At 32.2% G+C, this 25,664-nt stretch overlaps 2 protein-coding genes, 1 non-coding gene and 1 pseudogene across 10 annotated transcripts; 2 read left to right on the top strand and 2 right to left on the bottom strand.

The window, feature by feature from the left end:
- Positions 1–11,025: 11,025 nt before the first annotated feature.
- LOC110012611 (uncharacterized) lies at positions 11,026–12,886 on the bottom strand. The gene is made up of 2 exons (XR_016067474.1): positions 12,703–12,886; positions 11,026–11,621 (listed from the first exon to the last, which is right to left on the bottom strand). It is a non-coding gene; the product is annotated as an uncharacterized LOC110012611 (transcript).
- Positions 12,887–14,701: 1,815 nt separating this feature from the next.
- Positions 14,702–20,535, bottom strand: LOC105170352 (BTB/POZ domain-containing protein). Of its 8 annotated transcripts, none has more exons than XR_016067433.1 (4): positions 19,746–20,535; positions 17,534–19,263; positions 17,353–17,435; positions 14,702–16,075 (listed from the first exon to the last, which is right to left on the bottom strand). XR_016067433.1 is itself a non-coding variant. In XM_088885158.1 (3 exons), exons 1-2 carry the CDS (start codon positions 20,325–20,327, stop codon positions 18,310–18,312), a joined length of 1,536 nt encoding a protein of 511 aa, XP_088741284.1. In that variant the 5' UTR covers positions 20,328–20,535; the 3' UTR covers positions 14,702–17,652; positions 18,307–18,309. The 8 variants fall into 8 exon arrangements, 2 of the variants coding, with proteins under 2 accessions (XP_088741284.1, XP_020552444.1); XR_016067431.1 differs by having other exon boundaries at positions 14,702–16,069; XR_016067432.1 differs by having other exon boundaries at positions 14,702–17,435; positions 17,534–17,652; positions 18,307–19,263.
- Positions 14,895–15,809, top strand: LOC105170353 (chitinase 2 pseudogene; annotated as a pseudogene).
- Positions 20,536–22,149: 1,614 nt separating the features above from the next.
- LOC105170350 (uncharacterized) lies at positions 22,150–24,213 on the top strand. The gene is made up of 3 exons (XM_011091080.3): positions 22,150–23,053; positions 23,353–23,895; positions 23,991–24,213. Exons 1-3 carry the CDS (start codon positions 22,163–22,165, stop codon positions 24,090–24,092), a joined length of 1,536 nt encoding a protein of 511 aa, XP_011089382.1. The 5' UTR covers positions 22,150–22,162; the 3' UTR covers positions 24,093–24,213.
- The last annotated feature ends 1,451 nt before the right edge of the window (positions 24,214–25,664 follow it).

Genomic DNA, 25,664 nt, shown 5'->3' with positions numbered 1-25,664 from the left:
AATTCAAAATTTCAAATCAAAAGAACACAATAATGTCCAATTGTACTAAATTGGAGAATATTATTAAGCTTATTTTTTAGATAATATAAACTAAAATACTATATTTTAATTTTTAATATCATCTAAAACAAAAATACTAGATAACTTTTAATATTAATCTAAATTGATATTATTTATTAAAAAGTAAAATATTAGTTGAATGTATTCTTTGTATAATATAATTCATTATAAATCATACAATAATATTACTTTATGAGAAAATTAATAATTTAGGCCGTATTATATAATTCATTGCAAAACGTATTATTTGTCTTATACAATTTATTTTATATAAAAAACTATATTATTTAATTTATTTATTAAATAATATTGCTTGATAAAAATTATATTAAGATATTTAAATATTTATTTATAATTAATAGTTAAATATTTAACTATAACTAATAGTTAAAAGAAAACACTTAAAATTTTGGTTCTTTATTTCTTCTTTCATTTGGTCGGGGCAGGGCCAGGTTTTGAAGCAAGCAGGGCGGGCTGGGAGGCAGGGTGGGTCTCGGGTTTGGGCGGAACCATATCAGACCCGTCTCGTTGCCGTCTCCAATGCAAAGTGATATATTATTTTACGAAGGCAAAAATATCATGAAAAAATTACACCATGAATCTGGCTTGAGGTACTAATCACGAACTGACAAATAATAAGGTAAACAAAAATAAAAGGAGATTAGCCATGATATCATGACTAATCATCCAAAGTAAAGATGGCCTAATAGGATTACATAGATGCTTCCTTTCTTTTCGGTTTTTATACATGTAAAGGGAGTAAATGGTCCTTAGTTCTTTTGTGGGCAATTGTACAAATCATCTTTTGAGGGCAATTTTACAAATCATCTTTTGATATCAATGAATGGGTAGGGATCCGCCTAGCTCCCCGTCTAGACACAGACGATTTTAGCAAAAAAAAAAAAGAAAAAAAAGAAGATAATGGTGATTTTCTCATTATATAATTATTAGTGACTAAAAATACGGCAACACAGTATAATTATTATCACTAAATTGTTGATATATATGTGTCACTAATTATTTTTAATGACAAATTTATGCATAGTTTTTTTCTCACTAATTTTTGCTAAAAAAACAACTTTTACAAAATATAAGTTTATTATTAAAAGTATTTAGCGACGAGAGCTTTTTATCACTAACTATATATAATTAAAGTTAATTACACTTAAATTAACTCCTCTAAAATGTGAAATTACACTTTCTCCTAAAGAAGTCTCAAAATTACACCTACACCCCCTTCGAAAACTCACTTGTTACACTTGACCCATGGGTTTGGACAAAAAATGCTAAATTATAAAAAAAATTACATAAATTTTTAATTTACCCCTCATAACATTTCTATATAATAATTTTGTACTCATAAGAAAAAAAATATAATGATGTTAATCCCACTTTACATATATATATATATATATTACATATATCTCTTTATAAGTAAAAAAATATACATGAAAATATTAAATGAAGAACAAAATTAACAATTATGTAATTTCTTTGCTAATGTCAGCATTTTTTGTTTCTAACGAAAGGAAGTTAGGTGCGAATGATGAATTTTCGGGGGAATGTATGTGTAATTTCAAAACTTTTTTAAAAGATAATATAATTTTATATTTTTAAAAGAGATTTAAATATAAATGAGTCTATAATATAATCACAATATTAAAATTATCAGTTGATTTTTAAGCTCACCAATTACCTTCTCTTCTCCCCAAGAACCGCACTCATTATTGGTGGGCTTATTTTTTACTTTTCATATATACGACTTGTTATATCATTCATAATATTTAAATATTAATAATTGATAATTTCAAATATAAAATATATATATATATTTATATATATGAGGGTTCGCTCTCTCCAGTCCTTTTGCACCAAACGTTGTATCAATATTTTGATGTCCAAATTGAATACCAACCGCAACCACAACAACCCTATTGCAAGCAGACCATTCATCAAAATAAATACAATTTTATGTTTATTCAGATATCACAGATCAAATATTTTCATAATTTCTAATTTAAAAACACATACTGATAAAATGATATGAAAAGAATTATATTACAGAAGTAAATATATTACTCGTGCTTATGTGATTGTTATAAGTTACTTGTACACCTTTTTATTATACAATATATATCACGTGCACAAATACGAGAGTTGCGCCCACTACTGTCCTTTTTTGTACTAGAAGTTGATGTTTTTATATCTATATTAATTATCGACCAAATAATCTTTCGATTCAAGCCCAATTCGTATTTTAATTTAGTTTTTAATAAAATATTTTTAAGAAAAAAATTGTTTAAGAAAACACATACAGACCAAAAACAAAACAAAATAAAACATTATATTATAAAAATAGATGTATTACCCGTATTTATGTGATTGTTATAAGTTATTTGCACACATCCCGCGGGTAACAAAGTTGTACCTGCTCCCATCCTTTTGTACTAGAAATTGATTTTTTCTTTTAATGTTTATATTAATTACTGACCAAAAAAAGAAGTTATTTAAGAAAAACATATACAGACAAAACAAGTAAACAACATATAATATTATAAAAGTAGATATGTTACCTGTATTTATGTGATTGTTATAAGTTATATGCACGCAATCCGCAGGAAACAAAGTTGTGCCCACTTGCATCCTTTTGTACTAGAAGTTGATGTTTTTTTATATCTATATTAATTACGGACCAAAAAAAGAAATTATTTAAGAAAAATATATACAGACAAAACAAGCAAACAACAGATAATATCATAAAAGTATATGTTACCCGTATTTATGTGATTGTTATAAGTTATATGCCCGCATACACTAAAGTTGTGCCCACTCCCGTCCTTTTGTACTAAAAGTTGATGTTTGTTACGTTCATATATTGCAGAGCAAACAGTCTCATGATTGTTTGATCAGACCCAATTAATATATCAATTTAATTTTAAAAAAATACCATAAAAAATTATTTAAGAAAACACATAAGACAACAAAAAACACACATTATTATATTATAAAAGTAGATATATTACCCTTATTTTTATGATTGTTTTAGGTTATGTGCACATATTCCCTAGGTACTAGAGTTGTGTCCATTCCCCTCTTTTTATACTAGAAGTTGATGTTTTTTACGTCTATATTAATTGGCCCAGTTCATATATCAACTTAATTATTGATAAAATATCACAAAAAAATTATGTAAGAAAATACGTACAGACAAAACAGAGACACAAAAATATATATTATAAAAATGGGTATATTACCCATATTTATGTGATAGTTATAGGTTATCTGCACTCCTTTTACAGGTTATCTTTATTTATTATGTGCACAAAAACCAGTACATCAGAGTTGTGTCCGTCGTCTTGTACTAAAAGTTGGTGTTTTTTATGTTCATATCAATTGTGGATCAAACAATCTCATGATGTTTGATCCGAGTCCAAATCATATATCAATTTAATTTTTGATAAAATACCATAAAAATCGGCTATTTACGAAAAATAATATGAAGATGGGTAAAGGGAACAAGTGGTGGTGCAACAACTTAGTTACGTACCATACACTTATTCCATGTTCTACAAAATGAATGCAGGCATGCATGCTTTTGTCATTGGAAAAGATAGAGTGAAAAACAAATAAAATAAAAATACATACAAGTCAAATATATCAGAGAAAAATTGGAATTAAAGGCCCATAATTATTAGTAGGAAAACAACATTTCAAGTCACGTCACTTTCTGCCAAAAACGTACTGATAAATTCCTAAGAAAATATTTAATTTCCGCACCAAATGCACGCAAATAATTAATAATTGAATCAATCAACATTTCATCTCACTACAATAATAAAATAATCATAGCAAATAATTTTTAACCACGGCCATATAACGGTTGTTAACTGTGGTATTTGCGAGAGTGGCTAAAACATTTGTCATGGTTAAAGTCATTTATTTTTACCAGCGCTTTTAGGCATGCAAATAAGTTTTTCTTGATGGAAAGCCTATGTTTTTGCATCGATTTTATTTAATTCTGATCAATAAAAAATATTTACTACGATTCTTAATCTATAATCATTTTTTTCCTAATCCCTTTTGACTCTCAGAAACCTCACTACGGACATAATTCATAAATACTGTATCCAATTAGTTTTTTTTAAATTCACCTATTTTATTTAATACAAACACATTACATAAATAAAAAAATAATTATATTATATATTTTATTTAAAATTGATCAAATAATTTCATAGCTTCACAGGCTACCTAATACTACTACTAATTAATTGCAGCCAATATATACTTACCTTTTTTTAATAAAAAAAATATTTTCAATTACTATTAATTTATTACTCTACCAAAAAAATTAAACTTAATTAATTGAAAGAGTAATGGTGGAGAAAAGATATGGAATCAGAAATACAGCTGACAAAGTCTAGCAAGTTTGTCCGCTACAATTATGCCTCTTCAAACCACATTTAATTCTTCTATAAATGTTATATATATTGATAATAATTAATATTATCAGTTTTATTACTTAGGTCCATTTATTAGTTCTGACTTTTTAAAAGGTTTTGGCCCCTCTTAGAGTTTTGGTTCACCAAATTCCACGTATGAGAGATACGTAAAAAAATTTCTTTTTTTTTTTTTTAAAAAAAAAGAATATTAGCTCGAAAAAAAATTAAATAACAATATTGATATTGTTGTTAACTATATGTCTTTAATTAGTGACATTTTTCTTTGTCGTAATAATGAGATTCGGTGATAATTATTTTGTTAGATGTAAACAAATTTTTGGATACTAAATATAAATGTTCAAACTGCAAAAGATTTGCACAAAATTTCAGTCGATGAGACTGTAATTATCTCAAATATTTACGAACATTCGTCGTACTTATTCAATGATTATTTGAATCATGTAATTTCCAATAGTCATAAAAAAACAGGTCAACCTAATTATAGCCGAACAACTAGAAACAACCTTGTTTAATACGAAACTTACGTACATTCAGTGCTTCTACATTTCTACTCCTACGTTTGCGGAACGTATAAATGTCTGTGCCTCAACACAACCAAGGAACAATCAGATAGCTAGGCAAGAAGAAATTACTATAAGTAATTAACTGTTGTTGAAAATAATAAAACTTCTGTCTAAATTACAATGTTCAAAAGACATGTCATCCCACTCGTAAGCACCCAAACATTTCAAAACAATCATGAACGTACAATATTTTTTGAAATAATGTTTAAAGTAAATTAGTTGAAATTATTGTGTGATTGAATTAAAACACGATAAAAATTTGGACAGGACAGAGTTATTCTATATTGTATTTACTAGTACTGAAGAAATGTATGATAATAAGATATGAGGGGTTCGATATTTTTAAAAATAGTCCAAATATTAGAGGTAAAGAGGACCCATCAAATTTTTTTATTTTCTTTTTAATGCTAAAATTGTACACGTTTTTGTACTGTTTATCGAGGGGGTACATGAGACTCTAATAATTATTATCGTGGTTGAAAAAATAATGAATTGTCTAAAATACACTTATTATATATTTTTTTCTTTCACGGATCATGACCATATTTTTCGTAATTAGTTTAATTAAAATTTGACATTTATGTACATTTAAAGTTAATTTATTTTATTAATTGTTTATCAATTATTAATTTTATCTTTGTCGGTGCTTTATCTTTTTTTTTTTTTTTTTTTGGTTCTTAAAATGTGTCTAGAAATTAAAAATGATATATAGTGAAATAAATGTGTATTTAAAAGAAAAGACTGGTGCTTCATGTGTACGAGGGTACGTAGCTGCATTATTGATGGGAGAAGCAATTATTTTGTCTTGATTTTAATGGGCTTAATTTAATTGATTTTTTTTTTTTGAGATTTAAATGATTAATTTTGTTCACCTAGAAATTACTCCAACGGTGGGGATGATGTCAGCAGGAGTGCTGCATTATCTAGGGACGGCGGTGTTAAGAATAGGTTGGGCATTTATTGGAAATTAATTATATATATATATATTTGAAGGGGTCTTTTGACCCGAATCCTTCAATTTTAATCAAATGGTGAATTTTTAGAATTTATTTATTTTAAATTATAAAAATACTTAATTGGTAAGTATTAATAGCAATATTAATAATTTTCTGAATTATTACATATATTTCTTAGTATAAGTACTTTTTCAAAGTTTAATTTTTTATAAAATATAATTTTTTAAATAAAATTAAATCAAATCCGTGCATAACACGAGTCACACGCTAATATGTATGTATAAGTAGTACTTGCGAACTTGAAGATTAGCCTTAAGACGCAATGACTTATGTCTCTTTACTCTAAATAACCTCTTGCATCTATATATCAACAATTGCATTCACACATACACATGTATATATCATGTATGTGTGTATTCTACTGCACGAATTTGTTAATTAGTGAGTTTTAAACCTATAACCCCTGTAAAGTGATTCAGAGGATGGAGTAGTTGAGGCATATTATGGCCCTGAATTTTCCTCCTCAGCCACTGTTGGCAATCTCGACAGACAACTTTGTTTGTTTTGGAGTAACTAGAAAGAACTAAAAGCTGATATACAGACAAACAAATACGAATTATGATGGTTGGCCATTTGAATGGACACATGCAAGAATCTCAAACAGATTGAAAAGACACGCACGCGGAGGTTGTTGTCATGTAATCATACACATGCACTATTCATACATAACATATATAAGCTGCATGCGCTGCGCATTCAATTCTGCAACAAATATTTCAATGAATCCGTATCATCAAGAGATTCAATTCTTGGGGTGCATGGCCATCCAAGGAGAGCTACAAACATAAGACTATCAATGCTCTATATGATCAAGATACAACATTTGTTTCTCAAGAATTGATGAATAACATAATAATTAGATATCAATTCACGTCTTTTGTTTCTACGTTGCGAGCACGAACCAACTCATGATTAACTCATAGTAACTGTTGTTGATGCTCGAGTCATCTAATTACATATAGAATAAAGACCTATCGTATAGCATTGATATATTATGTAATAATTAAGCAACGACTACAAATATATATAATTATTTAAAGAAATGGGACCAAAACATTAATCATAATTGAAAATCATGTTGATTGATCATTGATGTAAAGTAATGTAGTTTTAAGCAAAAACAACTTAGAACTTAAAGAGAGTAGTGATGTGAAATGGTTGAATGATGATGAGAATGATCAGCCAAGGAGGTAGGCAATGATCTAAAAGTGCAATGATATATATATATATATATATATGAAAAAATATAAATAGTTTTTTGTGATTATAAATAAACTACTTTCTTATTAAAAAAAAAAATAACGATTTACCTTTTTAAATAGGGAGATCAATTATTTTATTTTAAAAAATATAAAAAAATAAATTATTATTATTTTTGATTAAAAATAATTTATTTATTTATAATATTATAAAAAAGGAAATTGCATTAAATTTTATTGATGATCCCCATTGGTGGATTGGGTAAAGTTTAATGTGTGGTTGTCTGTCACGCCGCTTTCATTTGGGTTGGGCTCATCATCATGACGTCAATCTCTGCGTCTTTAAATTAATTCTCCGTTACACCTTCTCATTATTAATTGCACAACCAATTCCCTACATGCATCTACCCGTGACTCTTGATTCTGATCTAGCCTTTTACATACGATGTCGCGTTTATTTTACTTATCATATAATTTATTTGAATTTAATTAAATTCAATTTAAATTTAAATTTTCCGTAATCTCCAATGCTGAAGAATAAATTGGTTTATATGATTAATGTAAATAATTTGTGGCCCATGATCCTAATTTTAATAAGTCCAAACTAAATAAGGCCGCACCCACAACCCACTTAGAGGTTCACTACCCAGTCCATTTGTTGGCTCATTATCTGTCCCACCATCCGTTACTCGATCCAGGTTTTAACCTATTTCTACTAAACCTAATTCTTACTCCCACATTCATTACTGCCTCTTTTCTCTCTTTGGCTGCGCCTCTCTTTCTCTCTCCTCTCTGTCGGATGGCTTCCCTCGTCTTATTTCTCCAATGGCTTTGGGAACCCCTCATTCGACTCCTCTTTCCTTCTCCTTCCTACTTCTTATTGTAAAGTTCTTTGTGAACTTAAGAAAATTTCGGTGGTGGGTCTTTGTAACCGGAAACTTTGTGGTGGGTTTGGGTGACTAAAAATATTGTGGTGGTTTGCTATTTATGTGAAGCAACAATGGATTGTTTTGGGTGCGGTACTGTTATTTCTTTATTTTGGATTTGACTTTCTAAATCTAGTGATTATTGTCTCTACAAAGGGGTTTTACTCCCTACAATTAATGTGTTAAGCTTATGCTTGGGGGATTTTGAAAGTAAGGCATTTACATGTCAAATTGATTACTTAAATGGGAAATTCCGATTTTAGTCCTTAAATATATAGTTGCCAAGTTACTAACAATCATTTAATTATACTATAGTGATTTTCATGTTAATTCAAGTGGTAGAAAATATTTTACATTAAGGCGTATTTAGATTGATGGATTTGAATTTGAAAGAAGAATTTAGAAAAATAAATTCAAATGACTCTATTTGAAAGGAATTTAAAAATCTATTTATATTTATTAAAACTTAATTCAAAATTAAAATGAAAAGATTTGAAATCCTTTAGGTTAAGAATTATCCAAACATGTTTTGTTATGATCTTCAATCCAAATGCAACCTTTAGAAAATGTACGTGTGTGTATATATATATGTATAAAATTAGAAAAAGTATCATGTTATTGTATCTTATAAAAATACGTCTTCAAAATTTTAAATCTAACATATATACTCATCGACATTCTGAAAAAATCATAATACATAAGAACAATTCAATGTACAAAGTATAAACCATACACAAACTTACCAGTATATATATCCTGGGCATAATGGTCATTCAGAACCATTTATTATTTGATATTCTTTTAATTTTTTAATTAAGGGTGAAACAGAAATTTCACCACTTCCAATTGGATTTTACCAAATGCTTCATTTTCAGACAAAATCTGTGTGTAATTTTCGAATTTTATGCAGGTAAAAAGTGTAATTTTTTGGTGTTTATTAACCCAAAAAAGTTACTTCTTTTTGCCATGGTTTTAACCATAAAATATCAAAACTTTAAAAAATTACTGGGGAAAAATTGTTATATATTTCCTATATTTTTAATGATTATAGATTAAAAATTGAAAAACTTAGTCCACCACCATCCAATATAATTTTTGTCATGATTATGAGTCACGATAAATATTTTAATTATATTTGTAAATATTATAATTAATAATCATTGTATAATCATGCTTAATAATTATTTACAACAGTCAATATTTAATCATAATTAAATATTATATTTACTTGTGGTGAATGGACAATAAGGTAATGATGAGGACCAACCAAGTCAAGTCTATTCACTATTTGATACATAAGGTACAAAATTGTCTGAATTCATTGAGTGGTAAAATTTATTGCCCAACGGTCGGAGCTGTCTAACGGTAACTCCACTAGCCCACGGATTTCCTCATCAGAATAATTGAATCCATCAGTCATATCATATTTATATTATAAATAATTATTAATATTTTAAAAATAATATTAATATACTTAACAACCTATTTTATTTTTTTTTAAAATTTAACATTAATAGTTCAATAGGATATATAACATAATAAAATAAATTTAAAAACAAAGCAATCAAGATCAAATACAAGAAATAATATCAAACATTTTTAAATTTAACAGAAAATCAGATACACTAAATTATAAAAAAATAATCAAACAGAAATAGCAAAACTGAACAAAGAAGAGAAATTATGATTTTATATTTAAAAATAACATAAAATAGTTAAACTTAATAGAAATTAATCTAATTTAACATAAATAATGCACATTTTAAAAAAATAACCTATTATCCTTTTAGAAATAACATAAAATTAGGGTACTTAAATAAAAATAATACACATTTTAGAAGAGAAATTAAAAATTTTATCATGTATTTATACTTTATTGTTGACCCACTCGGTTCAATCCACTTAATATTGGGTCACACTGTTCACTAGTTGTAGGGGTGCTCAAAAAGTTTTAAAACCATCTGAACCAAACCGAATAAAATTATCTTTTATGATTTATTTTTCAAATTGAAATTTTAAATTTAGAGTAAAATCGCACCGAACTATTGGTTTGGTTTTAATTTAGAATTTAAAAAAATCGCCAAAAATCGAACCGCACTGCTAAATTTGTAATTAATTTTTTAAATTATATATATAGTAATTTGATAAAATAATTAATTTTGTAGAAGAATATCTCATATTCAAATTATATATTTAAAAATTCATATGTTGTCAAAGATGCAAATTACAAAGATCATTTTTGCAAAATTTATATTTGGACTTAATGTTTAATTCTTTAAGCCCATTCAAGTTTTAAGCCCATCTAATGATTGTCTAAATATTTCATTCATTTTTTTCCCTCTCCCTTTTCCTCTTCCCTCTTTTCTCTCTTATCGCTTTCTTTTTTCTATCTTTATCTCTGTTCTCTGTAAAATTGGCTCTTCGCCTTTGTTCAATTAAATATTTCTTTGTTGGATTAATATATATGATCTTATATTTTAATCTACTTAAAGTTGCGGAGAGGTTTGGTGGTCTATAGTGTATAATGTTGGTTTTTCTTTCTTACTACATACAAACACTTGTTTTTTTTTTATTGATTTTTGTTCGTCTTAAGGGTCTTATTTTTGTTATAAGTATTAAAATCGTCCGCAACCGTCCGAAACGTCACAAAACCGCACCTTTAATTTTAGTTTTAAAAGTGAAAATTTAAAAAATTATTTTATAAAATCGTCAATAACAATTCGATTTGAAAATAGGTTTAGAAAAATCAAAACCGCACCGTGAGTACCCTTAGTTGGTTTAACCACACAGTCGAACGATTTTCTTAGAAAAAACTCAATCACCATAAATTTTTAAAAATTTATAAATATACCACTGACTTATTAAAAATTAATTTAGTAAATCAATAAACACTAACTAATTAGCTTATGTCTCAGAGTTTGGGAGACCTATTAGCAAAGCTTTTCCTCCTGTACCTTAGGCCGAAGGGGGTTATTTCCGGGTCACAATATTCGGATCCATGCCACACCCGCCGGGGCAAATACCGTCGAAAGTAGAAACTACCCGAGCTCAAGTGAGACCTCAGGGGGTCCAGGACCCGGACCAGGGCGGATGCGGGTCTCCAGTCGTCGGCTCCGGCCAATTTAAGATAAAGGTAGCATATGGGTGAGTCGACGCATTGGCCTTCGACCCGGAACTGATCGACCATGCACGCCTGGAATGGTTTCCGGGGGAGATCATCAAGAAGTTGGGGGTCCAGCGGGTCGACCCGACTTGCATGCTTGGAGTTGAGATTGTGCACCAATATTTCATTGGATTTGGCATCTCCAAACCTAAGACTGACGTGGTCTGAGGTTTCTGCGCCCTTTGTGCATGTTGTTTCTATGCTCACCAAATAGCTACAATTTCTCATCACCTGATCAAAATTATCCAATGATTTTTCTTTATTTGCCTGAATTTTGATTTATTATAATATGTAGATAAATATAAGGGCATTAATTTTTGTTTTTTTACATGAGTTACTAATTATTATTATGGATTAATTACACTTTAAACTCCCTCTAAAAATGCAAAAATATATTCTTCTAAACTTTTTTCTTGAAATTACATTTTCACCCCCTCCAAAAATTCATTTTTTACATCTCACCATCTTTTGTTAGAGTTTGAATAGAAAATGTTAAAGTTAGCAAAAAAGGTAAATTTTTAATTTTACCCCTTATTTAACGTTTCATATAAAAAATTTGTATTTATAAAGGTAAAGAAAAACCAATGTAACCATTTAAACTATGACCATTTTTACATTTTGACATCTAAACTTTTTTTTTTGTGTCAACTTACAACAAGTTTATAAAATTTTGCACTTTGCCATTTATGATTATCTTTTAACCAAGTATTGTGTAAAAAAACATCACATGCAGTGCACATGTGATATTTAAGGCTTTTGTAGTGTGATACTTTTCACATATGCACAACATGTGATGTTTTTCCTGTAAAAAAATCAGTAAAAAAATTGTCATATGTTGAAAAATGCAAATTTTACAAAGTTGAGATGGTAAGTTGACACAAAAAAAAATATTTTGATGGCAAAATGTGAAAACGAACATAATTCATATGACAAAATGTAATTTACTCATATATATTACATTTATCTCTTTATAAGTATACATAGGAATGTTAAATGAGATGCAAAATTTAGAATTTATGTAATTTTTTTGATGCGTTCCGTTTAAATTTTAATTGAAGGGGGTTGGGTGGAAATCGAAAATTTTCAAAAGGAATGTAAATGTAATTTCAAATTTTTTTTTTTGAGGAAAAGTGTAATTTAGCATTTTTAGAGGTGATTTTAAGTGTAACTAACCATATTATATTTTAGGTAAACGACGAATTAATCACAAAACTTTAATTATTTCTAAAGAACACAAAACTTTAATTGACCTAACTTTAGTTATTCCTGAAAAGCACAAAACTTGCATACCAAAATTCACAAACTTAATTACCTGCTCATCTGTGTTCTGAAACTGGGCAGTTGCAACTCTAGTGCAAGTGTTTGTAGTGATAGCAAGAAAGACAACATAGTTGGTTAAAATTACTACTCCTCTGAACAACCTCATTTTGAAAAGTTTCAAGCTTGCTATGAAGACAAACAAGCCCTTAAGAATTGGTCGTGCTGACACTCTTTTATTGACTCAACACTCATTCTTTTCTTACCAATGCATAAAAGCCAATATTCCTTTGTTTTCTTGTTCCTTCCAACAGGCTTATTTAATTTTCCTGTATTGTTAGCTTACACTTATTTCCTTTGTCCAGTAGAAATAAAATATCACCCCTGGAATGGACAGCAATTTTAGGCTGTGTTTGGTTCTTGAATTTCACTAATAACAAGGGTGGGGGGGATTACAATAAAGAATAAAATAATTATTTTAATATTATCATTAATTATATATTTAGTGTGAAGGAGTTTTGTGTTGTTATAATAATGAGTTTCATAATTTTAGTTCGTGCCGATAATTATTTAATAAAAGTTGTCAGTGGTAAAAGGAAAAAAAAAATAGAGGCAAAAAAGTTATGCATAGAATTATTGTTAAAAATTATTAACGATGCATTTATATTAATAATTTAGTCGAACGAATAATTATTGTCATTGCAAATCTGTCACTAATTATTTGAAGTAATAATTTTATTTTGATGAGATCAAAATATTTTACCTTTAATATATATTTTTAATAAAAATTTTAAAATTTTCACTTGATACTTTCTCACAAATTTTAGTATTTTGGTTATGAGAAAATGGTCTGGTTCTGTTTGGGTTCGAGAATTCGGTGAGAAGGTTAGGACCACAGCATAGAAAAATCAGAGAAATGAAGTCTCAAATTTGTTTTCGTGGTTCGAAAAAATAATGAGGAAAGAAACAAAAAGAGAAATTAAAACCAAAAAAAAAAAAAAATCTATGCTCTTTTACTCACTTTTTTGCAAGGAAAATAAATTATATAAACTCCTAAAGGATGTTAGTGTAATATAGCTTGGAGGGATTGTGTAAAAATTTATTGCTAAATAAGGGGCGGACATACAATTTTGTGAAGAATAGGGAATATTTGTGCAATTAAGTTTAGGAATAATAACGTAATTTGCCTTGAAATTTATCCTTCTCTTCATCTTCACAGCTTTGTCAGGATTTGATACTTTGCTTTCCATCAGATATGAGAATTTGTAGGATGTCTGCATTTTAATGAAGTTGTGGTTATTCTCTACATTACAATTAATATAATCTAAAAGTTATGATAAACTAATACCATCAACTACGGCAACATTAACACTAACCGATGAAAAAATTTAAGTCGGATCAGAATTAATCAATATTTACAATAATTTTTAATCGTGGTAAAAATATTCACCATATTTTTTTTTATTTTTAGCCTTGACAATTAACCATAACAAAATATCATATTCTTGTAGCACAGAACTTCATAACCTTAACAAAATGTGATAATTTGCCTTTAAATCAGGCGATGAGGTAAAAATTCAAAATAACCAAGTTTCTTAACGATTAATTTCAAATCGAGCTTCGAATAATTTTGACTTGTGTAAATTATATTGACATCTTGTGAGGACACTCTCCTCTTTCATTAGTTCGAGAAAGAGATATAATTATATATTTATATATGGATCAAAACTTTGTTAGCAATTTGGTAATTAATTAACCCGCAGGCTGCTTTAGGGCACTAAATGATTTCAAATTTGTAGCAATATATAACCAGCATCGTGTTTTATTTGACGTTTCTGGGCAGAGACAATGAATATGCCAGCGTAGTTAGTGTAATATATTTACGTCGAATATAATCTATTCTTACAAGGCAGATATGAAAAATCAGGTTAAAGGAAAAATGCACGGCTTCTTTAACGGATGTGCAGTAGATGATCCCTTGTTCGGCAGTGAACACCGGCCGAATTCAAACCAGAAACAAACTTTGGAAAACGTTGTCAGCAAGAGATGATGGCTAAAAAACAACAAGACAACAAGAGCTTGAAATCGACATACATTGTACAATCAAAACATATCCTTGACTGTTTTAGCATACATAGAAAATCAGTCCGGCACTAGGAAAACAAAAGAGAATCTTCTCTCAGATGCAGTTTTACATAGATAAATACTCACTGGTTTCGGTCTGATCAATGCAAGACTATTAGAAACATGGATTCACCAAGACTCAAGAATCTTTCTACTCTTCTTCTTCACTTTCTGGTGAACAACCTTTTACTAAGTCAAGCAGTGCAAGAGAGGCTCTTCAGAGAATATATAGGAGCTGAGGAAAAGAATGTCAGATTTTCAGATGTGCCGATCAATTCCAGTGTTGAGTTTCACTTCCTTCTCTCGTTCGCTATTGATTACACGGACAAAGCACCCCCAACTCCCACGAATGGTGATTTTCGAGTCTACTGGGACTCTGATAATCTCAGCCCGTCTCAGGTTTCTGCTATCAAGGCCAAGAATTCCAATGTTAAGGTGGCCATGAGTCTTGCAGGCGATACGGTAGGTGATAATACACATGTCTACTTTAATCCCACTTCTGTCAGCAGCTGGGTCGCAAATGCAATCCGTTCCATAACACGGATAGTGAATGAGTACAATCTGGATGGAATAGATATAGATTATGAGCACTTCAGTTCAGATCCCGATACGTTTGCTGAATGCATAGGAAGACTTATGTTCCACCTCAAAGAGAACCAGGTCGTTTCCTTCACTTCAATTGCACCTTATGAAGATGATTCCGTCCAGCCTTATTATTTAGCTCTTTGGAGGAAATACGGCCACCTAATAGACTATGTTAACTTCCAGTTCTATGCCTATCCAAAGGGCACAACTGTCTCTCAGTTTCTTAAGTATTTTGACACCCAGACCTCCAATTATTATGGAGGCAAAGTTCTAGTGAGCTTTGGGACTGACGGCAGCGGTGGGCTATCCCCGAAGAACGGGTTCTTCAAGGCCTGCAGCATTTTGCGTAAACAGGGGAAACTTCATGGGATCTTCATTTGGTCTGCGGATGACTCCAAGAAGGCTAATTTCCAGTATGAAAGACAGTCTCAATACTTCTTAGCCAGTCAGTAAAGATCCTCTTACCCATCACTTTGTAGCAAAATAAGAAGTTTCAGTTGTTGCATTCCAGAAGCTGGACACATTTTTTCTTCCTCTTTATATATGTATCCCAACATTTCCATTCTTCTTTGTAGTTTTGTCTCTCTTACAAGGCAGCCAAACCAAACTTGAACCTAGAACGGACATAAGCCATTTGGACTTCTCAGTATTCCTCGGCTGAGGATGCAGAATAGCATTTTGCTTCGTCAATGCACAGCTTCTGGCTTCATTTCCTGTTACTTACAAATTAAAATGATATAGCAAAAGAATTTCACTTATTGGTCAATCTGGAAAATTGTAAAAGAATGAAAAAGGAATTAAAGATAAAAAGCAATCATCGTGACGTTATAGCAATTTGTGGCATTTACATCTTCATAAAATTGCTGGTTTTTTGTGGATCATCATAGATTCAATTATGCCTTTGATCAACCACCAAATTACTCATTTCGATTAGATCACTTCGAGTATGCCTGTTAAGACTCACTCCTCACTACTATCTTCTTGTCTAGAAACCCAACAAAAAACTCACAATAATTGGATATTTGGTCAAAGGCATAATAGGAATCATTGGAGATCCACAAAAAGCTGAGCAATTTTACGAAGATATGCTTCTATCTACAAAATCCATTTACATCCAAAATATGTCACCAAAAGAAACCCAATCAACAACTAATAAATTGTTAACCATTATGATTTTAAAAAATATTCCCAACAAAAGTTAAAACTTTTTTACGATTGGGATTATGTTAAAGCCTTCCAACAGTTCCTACTTAAACAAAATGAGAGAAATACCATGTCCTTTTATTTCTTACCCCAAATCAAAATATCACCTACCAAAATTCCTAATTGGCAATCAAATGGGGGCATTATTTTAGACATGAACAGTACAAGTATCCCTCAAACCTTCTCTAAAGATTTGAAAGGCACTTCTTTTCCAAGACAATATCTTCCCGACCTCCTTAATTTCTTTTTCAATTCAATCTCATATAGATACTTAAAGTCAAGCCACAATTCAAGGCCCTGCAAACTGATGAAAATATACGAATTTTCTTGTTGGGTAACAAAAGTCTTGTCAAGTGTGGGTTTAAATGGGTACCACCAAGTTTGAACACCAGCTGTTCTGAACTGATTCCAATAAAATTCCATGTATTGCAAATCTTCTATCATCTTGGAAAAACAAAAAAAGTTGCAACAACAATTTCTAATTGAAAAACAAAATTAAACTCCCAAATTAGCCAAGCCACAACCAAGGAAAAAATGGAGAAATTCTCAAGGAAATTCAAAGTGACAAAGATGACTCATCTTCTTCACATGAAAATAAAGATAACCGTTTCTAAGTATTGTGTCCAATCCTGTAAAAATAAAATTTTCTGAATTTGCTATTGTGAATTTCAGCAAATGGACTATTAAGGCTACTAATAATTGTATTCTCAAATTTCATACAACAAGCAGTCCCAGACTTAAGAAAATAATGATAATAATAAAAGAGAAAAAAATGACAAAAGTTTATCATCACCTGCAGACTGGCAACCATCATCTCCTGTAAGGAACAGAAGACTACCAATTCCACCCACCATAATGCAGCTCTGTTATGCAGTTCTGCAATGTAGCTCCAGATTCCAAAGAATCTCAACTCCTCATATTGCATCCAATTATTTTGTAAATAAGCCAATTAGAAGGGAATGGACATAACTTACTTTCAGCTATTCATGCTCACTCCTTACTACTTTCCTCTGTCTAGCAGCTCTGTGACATCTTAGCATACAAAAAAGCAAGGACATCTTTGATTTTTAATATCTCTACACATCTCCTATTTCTGAAAAGAAAAAAAATCTGTAATTTCCAAGTCCAATAAAAGTTTCAGTTCACATACTCTTATCCTAAGTTTAACATGTTTCCAAATCTCATTATATGTTGACTTTCATTTTCATGAAATTTGGAATGACCCTTCTGTCTAACAAAATCTCCTCATTGCTTCACTCATGGTTCTTATATTTGAGTTTTACAGTTGTCTCCTCGTACTACACAGTGTATGTGTGTGTATGACCAGAAAAAGGTCTTCCACTACAAGCTAGATAGTCATCATGCTCTAGAAGAACTGCCTCAGCGGCCATTTGGAGAGAACCACATTGCAAGATGCTTTAAATACACACACAGAAGGGGGGCCTAATAACTTCTCTAGAAGCTTAAAGGAAAAAAGTACTCACCGTATCACCTGAAATTTTCTACTATTGGAACTATGATGAACCAGCATCAAAATGAAGATGTTTATAAGCCTACGTGGAGTATTTAGAAAATGAAACTTGGTCTGTAGTATGTTCCATTACTACAGTTTTATAAATCTAGTTTACAATGTCATCTTTTACCCAAAATTCTGAAGAACAAAAAGAAATGGATGGCTTGCAAAAGGAACGTATTTTTATTTACACCAGTAGATAGTAGCATGTGACATGGATTTCATGTAGCATACCCATCAGTTTGGAATATCACAGACAGTTATCTGCAATTGTGAATCAACCACATATTGTTTGACAAAAGCCCTTCTCCACCAAATCTCAAAAGCGGTTTGAATATTGGGACAATCATCTCCCCTGTTAAGAAATCTATCAAACCAATTAAGCAAAAGTGATTGCTGCTGAGGCAATGGCAGAGTCAGAATTGTTTGACTCAGTCCCTCCTCAATCAGTTTCCTGTCAACTGATTTTCCAGCCATTCTCATCCATTTAAAATCATCATAAAGAGCTTCCAACCAAGTTGACAGCAAAGCAAACCTAGTTTCCTTTGGCACTAGAACTTCTCCCTTCCCAATAGAGATGCATAGTTGGGCAGTGATCTTGCTAATTTCATGGCGATATATTGTAGGGATCTTTGAGTGAAGAACTGCAAGCTCCTTCTGGTCAGCCCAAAGTTTTACAAACTCATCCCCCATTTTTCTGTCTATTAGGATGCTAACAATCCACTGTGTATTGTCCGCTTCTCGAGCAATCTCAGCCATTAAAGTTCCTCGATCTCTCTCACTTTCATCTAAGCATGTGGCTCCAGATAAGCATAGTATGAGAGAACTAAGACACCTATGGCAGAGATGATACAATGTATCTCTTGAGATATCAAGCTTATTCTGGAAGGTATTATTATTACAATCTTCCCTTAGTAGTCGAAATATTAATGCCTTCATTTCTCTACGGGCTTTATCATCTTTGGCCTGTAGTACACCGAGTGACAGTTTCAAGAAGATCTCATCTGCTCTTGAAGATGTCGATGGCTCAGCTATCACTCTCTGAAGCACAGCATCTGTCCCTGAATCATCAAGCTGAAGCTGATTTAGATGTGAAACCACAGTCTCCTCTTCTTGCTCGGACCAAGGTACTGCTTCCAGATACTCCAAACATGCTCTTATCCCATCATCAAACATAATGGCTGAAGATATCTGCAGATGCCAAGAAAATCCAATTTAGGAAAAACATATCTATGTTAGAGGGATGCGTAATATCAAACAGAATTATCTTTGTCTCTCAGTACGCAAGCACATACGGCCACAAATAACTAGAATGGATCAGCTTCTCCACTCACTTCCCATGTTTCAAGTTCCATTCCAATTTTGTTGTATTAAGTGAGCATGATAAGACTTATGTGTTATAAAAGCTAAATGTCAGCATGAGAGATGGAAACAAATAGAAAAGCACTTGATAGAAAATAACAAATAAAAATATTCTTACAGTCTAACTTCTCTTATCTTCTTTGTCAATCTGAGTCCTACCAACTCAAACCTCCATCGATACCATCACCCAAAGATAATAATTCATAAAGACCACATAAACCACCATGATCATACAACCAAATAAACAGAGCACGGAAACCAAAACTAAAACCTTACAAGGCACAAAACAAATTAGAAACGAAAGCACAAACCTTTAAGAGGGTCAAGATCTTTGAGACCTCCATGCCCATGAGTTTGGTCTTCAATTCATCAGAGTACATGAGCACCACAGCCTCCAAATACGCCACCACATCATCACATTCAAGAATTTCAACCGAGTGGGGCCCAGTTCTCCGGAGTTTCTCCGAGAAGAACCGACTCTTCGAGGCCAGAACCCTCCGGTGAACGTCCATAGACACCCGAAACGCCCCCGTTTCCCTCTCCCCGGCCTCGGGCCTCGCCGCTACCGTCAGCCTGACGTCACACATCCCCCAGTGATTACTATTATGAAATGGGGCTTGAGAAAGAACACTGGAAACCCTCTCTCGGAGTTTCTTGTGGGCTTCAGACGAAGGCTTGGGCTCGCGGGCCTGCTCAACGGACATCATCTCGAAGAGGGAGGGGCTGGCAAGGGCCCTGAAGTTGGGGGGAGGAGAGAGAGCGTTGAAGCGGGAAGGAGAGAGAAAGGGGTCAGAAATGAAACCTTGCTTGATCATTGTGGAGACCAATTGTTGCTGTTGGTTTCTTGAAGAGGAGGGTTTGTGGTGACTGGTGCTGTTGCCATCAGAAGCCATTGAATTGGAACTGAAAGGGAACTGAAGCAAGCAAGCAAGCGAGGTGTAATGTCACACAGAGAGACGAGTGTGTCAGAGTGTGTGTGTGTGTGTGTTTATGCGTGAAAGTGAGGAATCCAAGACAGAAAGAAAGCTTTGGATCTGAAGTGAGTATGAATGAATTATTATCATTGTGTGTTGGGCGACAAAGGGGAAAAAGTGGGTGGGGAATGGAGTCACTATAAATTTATCAGAGATCAAAATATCCCAAAAAAAAAAAGCGGGAGATATTATTATTGTTATTAATTTTATACAATTAAATTAATTATAAAATAAATATAATATATATTTATTATTTGTTTTAAATTATATATTAATTACACATAAATATATTAAAATTGTCGTGCAATTGATTTAAGTTCGATTAAATCTTATCTAAATTAAAATTTTCCATTATTATCAATTTATTCACAAAATTTGTTGTTGTTGAAATTTAAATTTAAAATCGGACCAATATAAATTTCACTAATATATATACATATATTCCATTGAGTAGTAAAATTAATTGCAACAATTTATTTCTTGAGCACATATTAGATAAATTCACTTTGTTGAGTATATATGTGTAAAATAAATTATATTTTTAATTATTAGATATTTATAAAATAAAAAATTATATCAAATTTTGTGGGTTTGATATGGTACGGATTTCAGGTCCAACTAGAAGTGGGTTAAATTATATCATTACTACTTTTTCCATCCACGCCAATTGAATATTTATCATGGTTTTTAGCTATAGTTAAATGACTATTTTCTACGTCTATTTTATTTTTAACCATGACAAGTAATCATAGTTAAATATTATATTTTTGTAGTAAAATTCAAGCACTTCACAATACTTACTTCATTAATATCTCAAGATTATTTGAGTGTTTCATTTATTCCACGAAATTCAATTTTTATTTAAGTATCGGAGTGCTAACTTCTATTTTACATGTTAGTACCCAGGTGATCTTTTTAGGATATTCATGAAAATTCTTGAACCATTGTGGTGTTACTGAATTTCTGTATGCATCATATATTATTAATTATTAACGATCGAAATACACTCAATGTATGTGCATAATTTAAAATTATGATATATCTATTTAATGAAATAAATTTCCAAAAAATAAAATGGATGATGCTTCAAAATCAACTAAATAAATTAACTATATATACATAGAAAATTATTTACTTAACAAACTAATAAAAGAAATGATTATTTCGGAAATAAGTATATGAAAGGGCATTTCAATAATTTAAGTTGTGTCTATCAAAAATAATTACCCTAAGCACTTAAACATTAAAAAATGGTATAGATATTTTTTAATAACAAATCGTCATAGCAGAAACACAATTATTAGCAATATAAACAAATTTTTTCAAGAAATACTTAAATTCAAACACCAACATATCCTATTGAATTTTCTATTCAAAATCTTATTTTAATTACTATATATATATATTACGTGTAAAAATTATATTATTTACTATATTTTGAGAAAATATTTTACACACGACAGTCTGTAAGACAAAAATAAAAATTACACGTGATATATATATATATATGTATATAGAAAATAGGAGGGGTATATTGTGTGGGTGAAAACATTTGCAAGACAAAAATAGTGATAGCCGGGAGGCAACTCCGCCTCTGTCTTCGTTCCATTCTCAACCAACTTTTTACAGGAAAAAGCAAAAACAAGAAACCATTTCCCTCTCTTCTTACCACCTTTGCACATTCAATTTCTTCTCTCTTCTCTCTCTCTCTCTCTCTCTCGCGCGCACACACACACACACACACATTCATCCCAATGAACTCTTCTGCCCATCGCCCTTCCTTCGGCTTCAGCAGCCTCAGGAACATCATCACCTGGTTCCTCATTCTTGTTCTTCTCATCTATTCCCTTTACTCCTCCAAATTCATTCTCAACAAACCCGACAATCCCGATTGTTCTGTACCCTCCTCTTCCCATTTATCTGCCAAAGATAATCTTGAAAAGGACGACGTCTTAACTCTTCCAACAAACACCTCTTCTGATCAAGAACCTGCACGAAAGACTGCTCTCCTCGCCGCTCCTTTGCCGGAAAGACAGGACACCACCTTGCAGCTCAAGCACGTCGTGTTTGGCATTGCTGCCTCCTCCAGTCTGTGGGAGAGTAGGAAAGAGTATATAAAGCTGTGGTGGAGGCCGAATGAGACTCGAGGGGTGGTGTGGTTGGATAGTACAGTTAATGTTTCTAAAGAAGAAGAAGGACTCTTGCCTGAGCTGCGGATTTCTCAGGACACCTCCAGCTTTAAGTACACGCATAGGCAGGGGAAGCGATCGGCGTTGAGGATTTCGAGGGTCGTCTCTGAGACTCTGAGGATGGGGATGGAGGATGTGAGGTGGTTTGTGATGGGGGACGACGACACGGTTTTTGTTGTGGAGAATGTTCTGAGGGTGCTCTCCAAATATGATCACAATCAGTATTACTATATTGGGAGTTCATCTGAGAGTCATATACAGAATATTTTCTTTTCGTATGCTATGGCTTATGGTGGAGGGGGGTTCGCCATCAGCTATCCACTGGCTAAAGAGCTCGAGACGATGCAGGACCGGTGCATCCAACGCTATCCTGGATTGTATGGCAGTGATGATAGGATTCAGGCTTGCATGGCTGAGTTGGGAGTACCTCTCACCAAGGAAACTGGTTTTCATCAAGTAAGTTATCTCTTTATAGATAATAATTGATATGTATGTTCTCTAAAGGTAGCTAAATGCAACTTTGCAAGAATCGCTACGGATTAGGTTTTTGTGATAGCTCAAGCATAGATGAAAAGATCGCTTCTGTCAAATTTGAAACTATGTCCTGAATCAGACAATTATAAAATACAGACTTGCATGCCCAAAAGAGATTCAAGTGAATGCACTTGAGTTCTTTGTCACAGCATCAAACATTTGTTTAGTCCCGAAGCCTGTACTTGGAAATTAAGTAATTAAGTTTTTTCTTCACAATGTAGTATGATGTATACGGCAACCTATTAGGGCTTCTGGGAGCGCACCCTGTAACTCCACTGGTATCACTCCACCATCTTGATGTGGTGGATCCGATATTCCCGGGATTGGACAGAGTTGAGAGCCTCCGCAGACTATTTGAATCAGCCGAGCACGATACAGCCAGCATAGTTCAACAATCTTTCTGTTATGACAAGGATAGGTACTGGTCCATTTCCGTGTCATGGGGCTATGTCGTTCAAATCATGAGGGGCGTCATCTCTCCAAGAGAGCTCGAGATGCCCACAAGAACATTCCTCAACTGGTATAAACGAGCCGACTACACAGCATATGCATTCAACACTAGACCTGTGACAAGGCACCCTTGTCAGAAGCCATTCTTGTTCTACTTAAGCTCCATAAGATACGATGAAAAGAGGGGACACATAATTGGAATTTACTCTCTCCATAAAGACCAGTTTCCTTATTGTCGATGGAGAAGCGATTCGCCAGAAAGACTCAACTCTGTTGTTGTCTTGAAAAAGCCGGATAACAACAGGTGGAAGAGGGTAAGTACCAAAACATTATTATGTTTTCTCGATATCTGTATCTATCTAGCATTCTTCTTTTCAACTAAGCAGCATATTCTGTTTCTCTGTTTCAGTCACCTCGGAGGGATTGTTGTAGAGTTTTGCCATCCAGTAGGCAAACAGTTATGTACTTATGGGTCGGTAGCTGCAGAAAAGGTGAAGTAAGTGAATTGTAGTTGTGACAGAGCCCTGTTTGTATCTGTGAAGTCTCGTTTCTTCTCCTCCGAATTCTTGGGGCAGCACAAAACCTCTCAGTGTCGACCATCCAATTCACAACAATCGGCACAGTAGACTATAAAAAAGAATGAGTTTAGTTGTAATTTTGTCTAGATTTTGCACTTCTGTTTTTGTCTGTAAATGTAAAGCAAGCGGCTTTAGGTGTACTTACAGCTAAGTGTGAAGTGTCTGTCTATGATTGACGTCAAAACATTCATGAATCAAGGTTACAGAAGAGAAAATTCTTCTACTTGTTTTTCCTAGCATAACAAATCAGTAGAGATAGAAATTTGGTGGTTCTTGAATCTAATTTGTGAACCAATTCACCTAACAATACAACAGCCTATACAGTTTCTCCTTCTGTTCTTGCTGATTCTGCTGTGCTCTCATTGCTCGCCATCTGCACTTCAGAAATCCATGGATAAGGCGGAACGGTTAATACCTCGTCGGTAAGATTGGACGGTGTGTCCTGCACTGCAATTTGGTAAGTGGCTGCAAGTCGGCCAGTCTTCATCTCCAACTTAACTGTTTTGGACAGATAAACAATGACTGATTATTAACCAGACAAAGAAAATTATTACTGGATTCTATGATGAACTTGAGGCAAAAACAGTATTTTGATTACGCTGCAAAAGCAAAAACAAAATCCCTCAATCAATCTAATGATCTCTCAATCTTGGAAAAAGGAAAAACACACTGAAACCAACAAGAAATGATAACTGACTCATATAACCAAAGGGGTGTTCAAGAAAATCGAGAAAAACCAACAAGAAATTAACAACTGAATCAGTTGTCTGTTATCATCATACCCGGATGAGAAAACCACCAGAGTATGAAGAGGCAGGACAAGACAAGTATAGGGATGAAATGGACGGCAACTTCGGAGGAGCGTAAGCCCAAATTCTCCTTATTGTGCAGTGGGAGAATGGGGCCTCTCTCTGCTCTCCTTCTCTGGAAGAACATCGCTCTGGACTGTGGAATCTGGGGTGGGTCTGTGGGGCGGGAGTTGCTAGATTGTCTCTGCATTGTGGAGAGAGAAACATAAAGAGCTGAGGTCTAGAGAGAGAGAAGACGCGGAGTGGGAGAAGAAATCATGTAAAGCTAGAATTCTATATGGATTCTGGGTTTGTTTTGTTGATTTGATATGAGTTGGGAGGGAAAAAACAAAAAGGTTTATGATTGCTGACCTTACAGAGTTAGTTGAATCGGACTTGTAACTTTTGGTTGTTCGTTGATGGCGGGAAAGCCCGTATTTACCCGTTATGGGATATTTGCAATTACATTATTTTAAAAATAAATCGAAAAGAATGTTTTTTGTTTTATAACTTTTATTTTTAAATTGCTTAATTTAAATGAAAAATTATAAATAATTTTCTACCGACTTTTATAGTTTATTGGTAGAATGGTAAAGATGAAGCTAATTTTTATTTTAAAACATTCTCAAATTAATTTGAATTGAATGTGATAGTTTAGAATGAAAAAAATACATTAAAAATTAATTAGATTAACATATGAAATAGATAAAAATCTGT

The sequence above is a fragment of the Sesamum indicum genome, linkage group LG9 (genome assembly GCF_026168435.1).
Source record: "Sesamum indicum cultivar Baizhima isolate 11 linkage group LG9, ASM2616843v1, whole genome shotgun sequence".
Taxonomy (NCBI): Eukaryota; Viridiplantae; Streptophyta; class Magnoliopsida; order Lamiales; family Pedaliaceae; genus Sesamum; species Sesamum indicum.
Note: the sequence above shows the minus strand (reverse complement) of the source record. Positions and strands in the feature narration are given on the sequence as shown.

Coding starts and splice junctions, on each gene's coding strand:
- LOC105170350 (XM_011091080.3), top strand. CDS start 22,163: ATGAACTCTTCTGCCCATCGCCCTTCCTTCGGCTTCAGCAGCCTCAGG. Junction 23,054..23,352: donor AGGAAACTGGTTTTCATCAA/GTAAGTTATCTC, acceptor TTCACAATGTAG/TATGATGTATACGGCAACCT. Junction 23,896..23,990: donor ATAACAACAGGTGGAAGAGG/GTAAGTACCAAA, acceptor TCTCTGTTTCAG/TCACCTCGGAGGGATTGTTG.
- LOC105170352 (XM_020696785.2), bottom strand. CDS start 20,327: ATGGCTTCTGATGGCAACAGCACCAGTCACCACAAACCCTCCTCTTCA. Junction 19,264..19,745: donor AGATCTTGACCCTCTTAAAG/GTTTGTGCTTTC, acceptor TGGCATCTGCAG/ATATCTTCAGCCATTATGTT.